Raw genomic sequence first — 13,648 nt, forward strand, 5'->3', positions numbered from 1 at the left:
TTCTACTAAAATTGATTCTTCTGGTTCCCAATAGAATTCGAATTTGAGATTGCTACATTTTTGCCTTTATATACCACATACCTAGTACAGTGATTGACATGTAGGTGCCTAATAAAGACTTGTTAAAATGAATTCTTTGTCGACAAGTTTTTTGGATATGGAACCACCAATATGTGATTTTTATTTTATTTAATTTTTAGATAATAGTCATGCCAAAGAGAAATGGAGCATACAATTTCTGGAGAACTCTGCCAAGATCATGTTAGTATGTCATTAACTCCCTGATTTATTCTGAAAATCACTAGAGTTATTCCTTTTCTTTATAAGTGGACTGCTTTTTAATGAAAATAGTTTTAAATATATATCTTACTATTCTCTTTAACACTTATATCTTCATAATGCTGGAAAACTTTTTTTCAGTTATTGCTCACAACACTCCTGTGAGGTTAGGTCAGAATTATTGCTGTCAAGGAAAGAAAAATAAATTTTCAGTGAAAAGAAAAATAATAAAGTACAGAGATTGTAAGCAACCTGTCAAAGGTTACACTGGAAGTCATTGGGAGATCAAGCTCAGTTCTCTACTCTCTACTGAACCAAATGGTTAGAGATGATTTATGGCATACTGACATGTAACAAGAACTTGTGATATTTCTTCATCTGTTAATATAAATTCATTAGGAGCCCAAAACCCATCTGTCAGGGAAATAAGTAAATTGCAATGACTGAAATTCAAATTCATACTTTCTAAAGTTTCCGCTACATCTCAACTTATGTAAACTCTTAGAGAGGAAAGACTATGCTTATTTTTTTGCTTGCTTGATGTTGTTTTGTATCCTCAGTGCTTAGTACAGTGCCTGGTACATAGTAAATCTTTAGTAAAGGTTCCTTCCTTCTTCTCTCCCTCATTTTTCCCTTCCTTCCTTCCTCCTCTCTTCATCCCTCCCTTCTTTCATTCCTTCCTTCCTTTCCTAATTCCTTCCTTCCTTTCAACAAGACCACCTTTAGAACTTAGTACAGTAAAATAAATGGGACAAAATTCATTTATATATGACTTCAAATTCCATTCATACTAGATTTATATTGAGAAGAATTATTGGTCAGACCTGATAAATAGATCAATCAATATACAAATGATTTAGCTTTGGAACCCTCAAACTGATATGTACTGACCAGTTGAGTAGTCCAAAGGGTCTCAGACTTCTTCATGTGATTTGCATCAACACTTTGCTATTAATTATAGTGTAGGAAAATTGGATTTGTTGAATTTATTGGGTTTATACATTCTGTAATTTATCTCAGATAAAGAAATGGGGGAGGGTTTTTCTCATTCCCTATACTGGTAAAGTTACAAGTCATAACTATTTATATAAGTCTCCTTTCTTTTGATAGGATACATCAAAATTAATAAGAGTACCTTCAGAGAATTAAGTAGAATTGTGTTCAAAGGAAAAGTCATGATATATTTGGTAAAATTCATGGAATTTTCATTTATGTTATAATAAAATATTTATTGATACTATCTCTTTGAAATAGGACTAGATACACAAAATAATCAAAACTACTCTCTATTATGCAACTTGTTGTATGTGCTTTTGCATATAAATTTCATGCAGAACTTTCAAAATCCTTTATTAACAATATTTCAATTCAGCAATAGACCATTGGTCTGAATACTTTACTCCACTAAGGCAGATCACAGATAGTCAAAGGCTTTAGAAGTTGGTCTGCATAAATTGGGATGGCCAAAATAATCAATCAACCATTGCTTTGGAGCCAGGGTTTTGGTGTTTATCCTCACTATACTTAGCTAGGTTGAAGCTTATATGATACAGAGCCTATCATTGGGCCAACATTTTTACCCTGTTTCCTGACATAGCCTTCACCAGGGTCACCCCCATGCCACTTTGAGATATTAGAGAACTTTAGTGGAGGAAGAGCTAAGGAAACATCCAATGAATAAGAATAGGCAGACTTAGACCACACATTTATCTTACTAATCATTTCCCAAAGGTTACATCATGGATCTAAGAAGGAATCTAAACCAAAATAAATAAATTTTCAAAGCCTTATTCAATATGCAGTGACTTAGAAGAGGAAAATACATGGATGCTTGGATCATTTCTGTTTTTAATCTTTACACTCTCTGACCTTCCCACACAATAGATAAGCACTAAATAACACATTTTGTCTGAACTTGGTACAAAAAATGAAATGGACTGAATTGACTATCAAGATTTGTTAAAACTCCACAAAAGAACTGTCAGTATTAACTATGACATACCACAAACACAATATCCTTCAGGAATTTGCCTGCCCATTGACATACTGTGTTCAGGTATCAAAAGAGAATCTTGAAGGCTTAAACACAATCTAGGCAAAATTAAAAGTGGCTTCCCCTGAAGGCTTGATAAACATCAAATTAGAAGTAAACAACTCTGAGCCATAAGCCAGACCTTCCTACAGAAGCATATCCATATCCCCAAATTCCTCTACTTTCAGAGGAGTTTGATCCCTCCCCCTACCCTTTCAAGTAAAATGGGGAAGGTTTCCCTGGAAGGAAATTAAATTTTTACTTTAGAGGCTTTTCTTATCTATTCTTCTGATACGATAAAAGGTAAAGTGATATAATTACCTTGCCATTACACTGATAAGCCCAGCTCTTACTGCACAAGGAGAGTGGGAAAATGGGAATTAAGTTGCAACTGAACAACATAGTCGAAAACAGCACCGAGAGAAAATGAGTCTTGGCTCCATCTCCTAATGCTTTTATATTTACCTTCATTTTTTTTGATGGTGAAATTTGGGTTGTTGGCCATTTCAGGAAGAAGGCTATATAGGAAAAAATGTCCAGTTTTGGGATCATCTTTGTCTATGGCGCTGACTGTTTGGATCACCTGTAATATAAAAAAGTGCCATCAGCTTTTCAGATGATATCAATTCCCTAAAATGCCCTAAATCATTTTTGCTAGACCTACAGGACTTGTCATCATTAAAAAAAAAGAAAGAAAAGACAGCCTTGACAAGCTGCTGAGAATGAAGATCTCAACCTTCTACATTTTGAAACTGCTTTGGTTTGGAATATCTGTAATATAACGCTCGTGAACAGCAATCAGCTCCACATAGGTTTCTTCCAATTTGAGCATTTGTTGGCCCCCAATAGCAATGTAATCTCATGCTCCTTTGGGGATGGCAGAAGAGCATTCAGTGTGGGTGTTGGGAGGGTAAGGAATTGAAATTTGGAAACCTTGCCACTCTCACCGAGCTGTGCTCAGCAGGCTTCTATCCTGGTGCCAAAGAATGGGGCTGTTTCCAGGCACAAGCATCACTGCAGAAAGCCTTTCCAAGCACTGAAATGTATCCCCCCCCCCCCAATAATGAATACTGTTTTTAAAGCCAGTGGATAACAAATTCAAACAATGCTTTGGAGTGTATCCTGAGATGAATAAATTATAGGGATTAGAGGAATTACCACTGTGAAGAGAGCTGTTTGGATAGATACAGATACTTGAAAATGGAACAGGTTGAATGTGCTTGTTTCATTTGAAAGCTGTGGGAAGATGGGCTGAAGGTATTTCTGGTGATATCAGAGCATGATCTCAGTTATTCATTTTTAGTATAGTCATGGTATTAATCACTCCTATAATATAGCATTTGGGATATTAAAAGACATAATTAACATGGAATTTATTATATAGATTGAGAGCTACAGTATTGCTGTTTATATTTACTTCTGTAGGCAGATATGTGGTTTAATGGAAATAACAGTAGATCTGAAGGTAATAAATTTGGGTTCAGATGCTGACTTTATGAGGACCAGGTCTGAAGTTAAGAAGATTCATCTTCCTGAGTTTAAATATGACTTCGGACACTTACTTAGCTACGTGACCCTGGGCAAGTCACTTAGCCCTGTTTGTTTCAGTTAGTCGTCTGTGAAATGAGCTGGAGAAGGAAATGACATACAACTCCAGGATCCTAGCCAAGAAAACCCCAAATAAGGTAATAAAGAATTGGACATGACTTTAATTAGTGAACAAAAAAAGTCACTCAGTTTCTTCAAAGAAAAATATTGTTAATAACATCTTCATGTACCTAGAGGTTATGAATAACATATATCATATTATATATAAAATATATAATATAATCATATATATATAAATTTTTCTATTTATTTGTGGCCAAGTCCTGTAATTTCATTAGGGAGGAATTTCTAGTATGAAAAACACATTTATCAACATAGATTGTTAATTCTTCTTTAATAAAGTGAACAAAAAAAGTCACTCAGTTTCCTCAAAGAAAAATATTAATAATATCTTCAGTACTATGTAACTAGAGGTTATGAATAACATATATAATGTATTATATTATATATAAAATATATATAATATAAACACACACACACACACACATATATATATATATTTTGCTATTTATTTATTTGCTCTCAAGTCTTGTAATTTCATTAGGGAGGAATTTCTAGTATGAAAAACACATTCATCAACATAGATTGTTAATTCTTCTTTAATAAATCTGTCTCCCACTAAGCTTGCTACAAAGGGGGACAGACTAGGGTTTCATATACTTGAAGATTCTGTTGCAGAGATAATCTTGCCTGAATCTGAGTAAGGGGAAATGTTGATATGAAAATTTTGGAGAAGAGAGACATTCTTCATTTCTGATTAGAGAAAGGACATGAGTGGTTCCATAATTTCTTTGGGACCAGTTCCAAGGAAGAGAACAAAATAGAAGGAAAGAAAGAAAGAAAGAAAGAAAGAAAGAAAGAAAGAAAGAAAGAAAGAAAGAAAGAAAGAAAGAAAGAAAGAAAGAAAGAAAGAAAGAAAGAAAGAAAGAAAGAAAGAAAGAAAGAAAGAAAGAAAGAAAGAAAGAAAGAAAGAAAGAAAGAAAGAAAGAAAGAAGGAAGGAAGGAAGGAAGGAAGGAAGGAAGGAAGGAAGGAAGGAAGGAAGGAAGGAAGGAAGGGAGGAAGGAAGGAAGGGAGGAAGGGAGGAAGGGAGGAAGGGAGGAAGGGAGGAAGGAGCAAAGGCAGAAACAGACAAAGAAACAAAGAAATAAGCAAAGAAACATAGAAACAATGAAACAAACAAAGGAACAAAGAAAGGAAGGATGAAACCAAGGAAGTATCATAGAAAGAAAGAAATTTCAAAAATGCCAAATATATAGAAGCGAGCTATTGCAATTTAACTAAGGGAAAGAATTCAATCTCATCCTTGGAGAAGTTACCTGAAATCTCCAGGTAGATGAGGCAAAAATCAGCAAAACAATGAGTAACTAGCTTAATTCCATTAAAAAAAAAATCTTTCTCCCTAGAATCAGTCCAGAAGTTTGGACTAGTTTGGAACCACACAATTTCTGTCTCTCAGCAGATGAAGAAAGTCTTTTCTTCAAAACTCTTTCATTAACTCTGTCCTTCACAAATCACTCAGGATAGCACAAAAGACTAGAGCCACATTCCACAGAGAGTGGGCATTTGTGTTGTCAGAGCTATCTCTCCATCACCCAGTTTCTTGGGGAATCAGATTACATATATTCTCAAGGTATTAGCTAAACTCAAGGGCTATCTTCTAGATATTATCATTCTCAAGACTCTTTGATCATTATATCTCCCTCTACAATCTTCCAAAAATCCTGTATTTTCTTTGTATTTGTTATAAACATATATTGTTTCCACAACCTGGGAACATGCCCCCACAATCTGAAAAATCCTCATAAAACTTTTTAGTTTTTTGTATTCTTTTTGTAAACTTTAAACTTTCACTTATTTTAACTTTAAAAAAAGTTTGTGTTTATGGCATTATAAGATAAAATTTGTTGATATACCATTCTATACGTATATTTTATTAATTTCTGAGTTTCTAAACTTTTTCTGTGTTATCTACTCATTTTCTCACACAATCTTTGGCTTCCACAAAACTTCCCAGAGATTCCCATTTAATTTCTTATGTCTACCCATGATATACTGAAACAATGATGGAGAAAGTTTCAATGTGGAAGGGAGATTTGCATTTTATATAACATTATATTTACTGCCACTTAATAATCCTTTTCAATTTGCCCTCAACTCCTTTTAAAGTCTAATTATACATCATTCGCCTTTGTTCATGCCCAAAGCCCAAATAAACTATTTTACTGGGGCTCACATACAGTGTTCTCCCATATCCAAGTTTTTTGGACTCACTATTCCATCCTTGGGTTCCAGTTTCTCCTCATTGTTACCTTTTAGTATTCTTCCTTCTAAACTAAGATCACATTACATTCTACAGAAATAATTTATCTGTCTTAACTTTTTGGTACCTTGCCTTTTTCATTTCCCAAACTGCTTTGTTTTTATTTTGCATATGTTTAAGATAGACAGTTAGATGACAATGATGGATAGAGTGCTAAGGCTGAAAACAAGAAAACCTGAGTTCAATTCCAGCCTCACAAACTTACTAACTGTGTGACATTGGGAAAAATCACTTTAGCTTTGTCTGTCTCTTGCAGTTTAGCTCTAAAATATAAGAAATGTTAGCATTAATCCCCAAGGGTTGTTGGAGTCTGAAGTGAGATATTTGTAAAGCTTATAGCATGTAGGAGGCACTACATAAATGTTAGCTCTTATTATAACCTGTTCATCTTATTTCCCTCTTTGGAATAGAAACTCCTTAAAGTTTCAAGGGGAGCTAGATAGCACCAGGCTTGGAATTAGAAGGACCTGCTTTCAAATTTTGCCTCAGACAGCTCCAAGTGGTATGGCCCTGGACAAGTCACTAAACCCTGATTGTTTTACCCTTGTTCTTCTGTTTTAGAATTAATATTAATATTATATATTTAATATAATATAAAACATTAAAATAATATGAAATTAAAGGTATGGGTTTAAAATAGTATATTTATTTTTGTCTTCAGACCCTCAGCATATAACTCAGTGTCTAATTTGTAGCAGGCTTTAAATAAATGTTTATTGATTTATTGATAGGATGAATTGATTAGGGGGGCTACCTAGAGCACTGAGATTTTAAGAGATTTGATTATAGTTATTAAGGTAGTATGATTGAGGGAAAAAAGACTTGAAATACTATTTTCTAGTTATAGTTTTTGACCTCTGTTCATTATCCCATTCTATAATTGTTATATAGATACATAAATTATACACAGATATCAATCTACTAACATGCATTCATTAAGATATTACACTTATCTAGGAATTGTTCTGGGCTCTGTTAATACAAAGATAAAAAAGTTTTTCAAGAACGTAGTGGTGATGTGTTTGTATGTGTATGTGTGTGTGTGTGTGTTTGTGTGTGTGTGTGTGTGTGTGTGTTGTAATATAGAGAAAGCAGCTTAAGGTACTGAATAAAGCAGTTCCTATTTGGGGAAACCCAAGCTCAAATTCAAACATGACCATTTATTGGGTTTTTGAACCAAGGTAGATCACATTATCACTTTTAGTCTCAGTTTCCTAATCTGTATAATGGGATAATACAATTACCTAATTCACAGAATTCATTTGAAGATTAAATGACTTAAAGTACTTGTGAAAAATATAAAGCACCTTATGAACTTAAAAGTTTAAATATACATTTAATTCCTACCTTTTGTCTTGTCTTAGAATCAACACTATATATCAGTACCAAAGCAGAAGAGCAATGAAGTCTTGGCAAAGGGGAATAAGTGACTTGCCCAGGGTCACAAAGCTAGGAATTGTCTGAGTTCAGATTTGAGGCCAGGACCTCTTGTCTCTGGGCTTGATGATTTATCCACTGAGTCCCCTAACTAACCCCTATTTTCTTATTACATCATTTCATCTTTTTTTTTTTCAAACAAATAAAGCTTTGAGAATTTTGAATTGCTTCACAGGGGGATTGTAATTTGCTTTCATTGAGAAACCACCTAGTCTGATAAAATCAGGGGTCTAATGTTACTCAATCTTTCACTGTATCTCTGATTTTGTCAAGGGAGGCAGTCCACTGAGGCACGTGGCAATTTCTTTTTGACTTAGACAGTATTCAAGGTCTTCATTGGTTGAAATATCCATATTGCTATAGCATTTTAGCAATGGTTGCTTGGGTTTTTGTGAGAATGACACTTGGATCAGAAACCCATAGTTCATGTAGCTCAGCACATAAAGTCTAATGTGTGAAAATGGATGTTCTCTGTTTTATCTACCTTTCACCTTCATAATGCCCTGAGGAAACAGAAGAGAATTTGTGTTTGCAAGCAAATAGGTGGATATATAAACAATATGGATTGTGTGCATATAACTACCTTACATGGGTCAAGTAATAATATTGAAGTAGTTTCCTTTTGGGACAGTCAGGAATGTAGGCTTCTACTGACACAAAACTGACCCAGACTTCTAAATTGGACCAGGTGAAGTCAAATTTAGCCATTCCCTTTCCCTCTCAACTTATAATAATAATAATAATTATTATTATTATATTTATGTATAATATATTATATATAATTATAATTAACTCCAGATAAGTTAAGTGATGGATTTAGTGTAATTCACAGAGATGCAGTTCATGTGTCTCTTTAGTTATCTTTTATTTATGGTTTTAAAGAATTTTTATTACTCTAAAGAAATAAGCAAAAATGATGGAGCTCTTGGTAATGACGATTAGAGATGTTGCAATGACAATTTTTTTCAGGGATGTCAAATGTTTAAGGATTACTCATATAGTCAATCAAATGAAATGCAAAGCAAAGTGTGACCACAACTATTAACATTAAAAAAAATCACTGTCAACAGTCAAATAATTATTTCTGCTAATGCATAGAAACATAGAATGACTTTTAGAAGGATCTGGAAGTTAGAGATCACATTAATGATTTCTCTACAGAACATCTTAGGTTTCTTGAGGTTGGAAGAACAGTGGGAAGACTAGTTTAATACCCAAACACATATATATACACAACACAAAAACTCCCCCCAAAGATTCTAAACTGTATTATTAATAAAATGGTTGTTATGAAGGAAACACTATCAAAGTTGTAGCAAAATAATCAGAAAAAGATAATTTTTAATGGTGGAAATCACTCTTTTATTCAAGGTTATAACAAACCTGTTGTCAGATACTCAGTTTGGTCTTTAAGATCAAAATGATATTCCCCAGATAGCAAAATATAAACCCTCTAAGAAAAATTATTTGGGCAAAAATTTGTTTTCCTCTGAACTCAGAAGTCTTCTTTCCATTGAAGGCAAATTAAATAGAAACACAGAGAAATAGATAGAAGTCTGTGTGTATACACATAAATGAACTTATGTGTGTGTGTGTGTGTGTGTGTGTGTGTGTGTGTATGTAAACACTCCCACATTGACACACACACATTGAGAAGAATTATCTTGGAATTATAGAAATTCCATATCCATGTAATATTGCAACACAACCTTGTATTTTTCTAGAGATTGTGAAAGGTTGTCATTTATCTAAGAGATAGAGATAACATGCTTTCAGAGCCTTGGAATTCAAGTGATTTAAAGACTATAATGTCTAAATATAGAAATTGGAATGTTCATCAAAATATACTTCATGTATAATGTAAAATAGATATTTTCATGATTAAGAATTAAAAATATGTGACATAATCTTTGGAGCTCAATGCCAAAGTATATAAAACATGATATACAATCCTAAAATTAATAAGTTATCAGTTTTATTGTTGAAATAAATATATTTAATGATTTTATTTTATCTCCTAATTAGTCTGCACAACAGAATATCAACAGCCCTGTATGCACACATATATGGACACACAAATATCCATAATGATGCAGAAACTAACTTGAAAATGAGATAAAATCATTTTGAAATAAATATACATATATACACATATATACACTGACATACACTTGTATATGTACATATGTGTATTAATATACATATGTGCATATATTTATATATAGTCTCAAAATCTTTGTGCAGTTTTATACATTAGGAACTTAAAACTTAAGGCAGAAGCTTCAAGTGAACTAAGAATAAATATTCAGCTCAATTAGTATTAGAGTTTTCATTTAAGCTTTAGTAGCTTAAAACTGCATTAAGGTTTTTGGAGCTCATGGTATTATTTTTCCAATTTCTTTGTTATATAATGGATATATCAAAAAGGTGGCAATCATAGGACTTACAAGTTGACCATACAACCTAAATGTTAGAAAATTTCTCCCTGGTGACTAATATTTGTATATTAAATTAGTTGTAAAATTCCATTAGAGTTAGTAATAGTACTTTTAGTATTAGTAATACTAATTGCTAGATGCCATGATGACATCACTACTGCCCTTATCATCTCCCTTTGAGGGCGTGCATGATGGGGAATCTCCCACTTTGTCCTCTATGACAACAAGAGTTAACATGTTCCCCTGTGTTATAGGACAAAGAAACAAAGCAAGAGTTCCATGTTTGACATGAGTACCTCTATCTACCTTTTTAGTTCATCTGTGGGAAGGAAGGTCTAATCAATACAATTTCTCCAAGTAGTCATTTTTAAAAAAAATTGTCACTATTGCATTTCTTCAGTCTGTGGTTGTTAACTACTGTCCTGTGTCCAGTGACTGATGTCATCCATTCAGTTGCATGAAATGTAGACATGTACCTTACTCGGGTGGGTAGCCTAAGTATATACAAGAAGAAATCTTTTTTAGATATTTCACATTGTGTAGAGCAAATGAGTCAGGGAACAGGAGAAATTGTGGGAAGACAGCAAAAGATGTGATGAAAAGCATAACATATAGACTCTTATTTATAACAGCTTGGCATTCTAGTGTCTCAAACATGGAAGTGGTGATGCATGTGTTAGAGATGGAGGATTTGATTCTAAAATTACTTCCATTGGCCTGCATGAAGGTAGTTGGCCATTGGTACATAATTCAGAATATCTAAATAAAATAGTGGCAACTTTTTATGTCTATGTATTATGTCAGGTGTATTTTACCCTCCAGTCACACACACACACACACACACACACACACACACACACACTGACTTCCCTGGTACCATTTTTAAGATAGCTATTGCCAGACAGTGAAATAGGATGATAGGAAAGGAGAAATGTTCTTGTCATTCTGATTTGGAATATGGGCTTATTTTTTTATCAGAAATATTGATAGAAATGACATTGGCTCTGTGGAGTATTAATTAGTATAATTCTTCAAATAATATAGGATAAATTAGCATGTATCATCTGTTCTGTAGGGGCAACTACCATATTTAATCATATCATACTGGAGCAATGATGTGGTTCAGTGGACAGTGTGGTAGACCTGGAGTCAGGAAGACTCATCTTCTTCAGTTAAAACCCACTTCAGACATTTATTAATTCTATGATACAGGGCAAATTACTTCATCCTGTTTGGCTCAAACTTTCATTTTTAAAATAAGCTCAAAAAAGAATTGGAATCCATTCCTGTATCTTTGTCAAGAAAACCCCAAATGTGGCCAGGAAGAGTCAGACATGACTGAAATGATTGAACTAAGGCAATCATATCTTTGTTTCTTTGAGAAAGACAAATTTGAATTTCATACCTCTGACTTCAAAAATCTCATGTGCTGGATCCCATTAGTAAGCTGGGATCAGCAAAGAAAATCTACGATCCTTGATCCTCACAATGGGGAGACCACTATTGGGGGTGAAAGAAGGGAGGTAAGCAGAAAGGACCTCACCAGTTTGTTCTGTGGTCAAGTTGAGGTAGAAAGGTGGAAACTTGCTCATTCTGCAAGCTTCTTCTTTTAATTAATTATTCTTGCTAATAAAATGATAGTGTCCTTAAAGGAGAGAGCTAGCAGTCAAATAACGTGCTTTCCTCAAATCATTATTTAAAATTGTGTGTCCTCAAAATTTCAATGGTCTGGAGCAATTCTTAGTTGTCTTGCTCTGGGTAAATTTCAACACAACACAAAGGGTTATATTTTGGATACGATTTATATTATTACCTCCATCTTTATTAATGTATTTTACATGATCCATGGAGTTTTTCTATATTTGTTAATAATTAAATGAATAGGAAATTTTGAGAGTCTCTCTACTACTTTTTGCTAAGTAAAGACAGAAAAAAATGAAAATTTTATAAGAATTTGAGACTACACAATCTAGTATACTTTTTCTAGTTTGTTTGTTTGTTTTTCAGGGAGGATTAAGAGAAGTTAACCAGAATGGATATCAATAGTAACATCACAGAGCCATTTCTCCATACCTTCACTGTATCTTTAAAGAATAAAATTTCATTTCCATTTTCACTTTGTTAATCCATCTCTAGGAGCCCTATCAGATTAAAAGATACATGAGGGCTGGGACTGAATTATGTCATCATTATATTCCCAGTTACTTGAATATCATAGATATATAGTAAATATTTGAATATTATTAAATGAAGATTGCTCTGGAAACCAAGGTAGCCTCTTTCACAAATAAAAAAGTGGGAGGGAAAAATAGCCTTAGCTCTATTATTTCTGTAAAAATTAATGGATAAATGATGATGATGCCCCCAAACTGGCATGGCCCTAGAATTAGTAATTTCTCTTCCTATAAGAAGGATCATCAAGAAAGTATATGATGTATTATATTCAAATCCCACTAAAACAAATATTTTGTTGGTGAGAAGAGCAGGAAGTCTAAAAGACTCAAATCTCTTTGAAGGCAAAGTTTCATTTTTCATTTTCATATCCCAGGTCATTAGCCCAGTTCCATTGTTTTTGTAAGTAAATAGTCAATGTATAATATTTAAGTGAATTAAAGAATTGAGAAAAGGTATCTAAGTCTTAGCTAATAACCTACTTGTTTAGTGCTCAATACTGCAGAATTTCAGGACTGTAAAGGAGTATAAAGTCTTCTGTAATGCAATTTGACTCGAATGTGTTTAAAAGTGTAAGTGTTGTGGAACCTTTTCTTGTCATATCAGTTGAAATTCTTTTCCAATTTCACCTTTCCATTGTATTAGCACATTTCTGATTTTAAATGATCAGATACCCTGCTTAAATTCAGAAACAAGTACCTTAGAAATCTGACCTGCAAAATAATTCAGAAACATCAAGCAGAAAAGGTGCTGGCTATGTACTTTGTATACTCAGCATGACTCCGAGTCATTCTAGGCAGATAATCTAAAGCCCGTGAGTGCAATAACCCTACGTGTCACATTTATCCTTTTCCTCCCCACTGTCCAACACTCACATACACTGGTGATTTAATTCTGAGCTCCCTTGATACCCTCTTTTTCCCTTCTTCTCTTGGAAGTGCTTAAATAAAATTGACCCAAGGGACCAGACCCCTGACATAGGGAACTGGAAATGCATTCAAAGAGCATTTTTGTTGGGGTTAAGAAACCTGTGGAAGATAGTGATGGGAAAGAAGCCACAATTTTCCACTACTAATAATAGTTGTCAACTCCCACCTTCTTGAATTAATTTTTATAATCATATTGACTGTCTTTTCTAGTTAGGTGCAGTTATATGAGCCTGTCCCTGGTGACTTTATACCAATGAACCATAGAGTGATTATCTGTCCTACACGTAAGGATTCTAGAGCCTACAAGAAGTCATTTGGAAGGTCCTTCAGATGTTATCTATAAGATATTTGTAATAAGGAACTGAGGAGACAAAGAATCTTTGGAAGGGACATTCTGATAAGTTGCCTCCTGGGCCTGGGGGAGAAGATCCT

General features: G+C 33.7%; 1 protein-coding gene across 3 annotated transcripts in view; it reads right to left on the bottom strand.

The window, feature by feature from the left end:
* The window catches only part of CDH8 (cadherin 8), a 534,859-nt gene that overhangs the window by 85,023 nt on the left and 436,188 nt on the right, over nt 1–13,648 (bottom strand). For all 3 annotated transcript variants that reach the window (XM_007477092.3, XM_056799241.1, XM_001364059.4), the window contains one exon: nt 2,777–2,894. In XM_007477092.3, coding sequence (XP_007477154.1) covers nt 2,777–2,894 — 118 coding nt within the window. The remainder of the gene's footprint in view (nt 1–2,776; nt 2,895–13,648) is intronic.

This window comes from Monodelphis domestica, chromosome 1 (assembly GCF_027887165.1).
Source record: "Monodelphis domestica isolate mMonDom1 chromosome 1, mMonDom1.pri, whole genome shotgun sequence".
Classification (NCBI taxonomy): Eukaryota; Metazoa; Chordata; class Mammalia; order Didelphimorphia; family Didelphidae; genus Monodelphis; species Monodelphis domestica.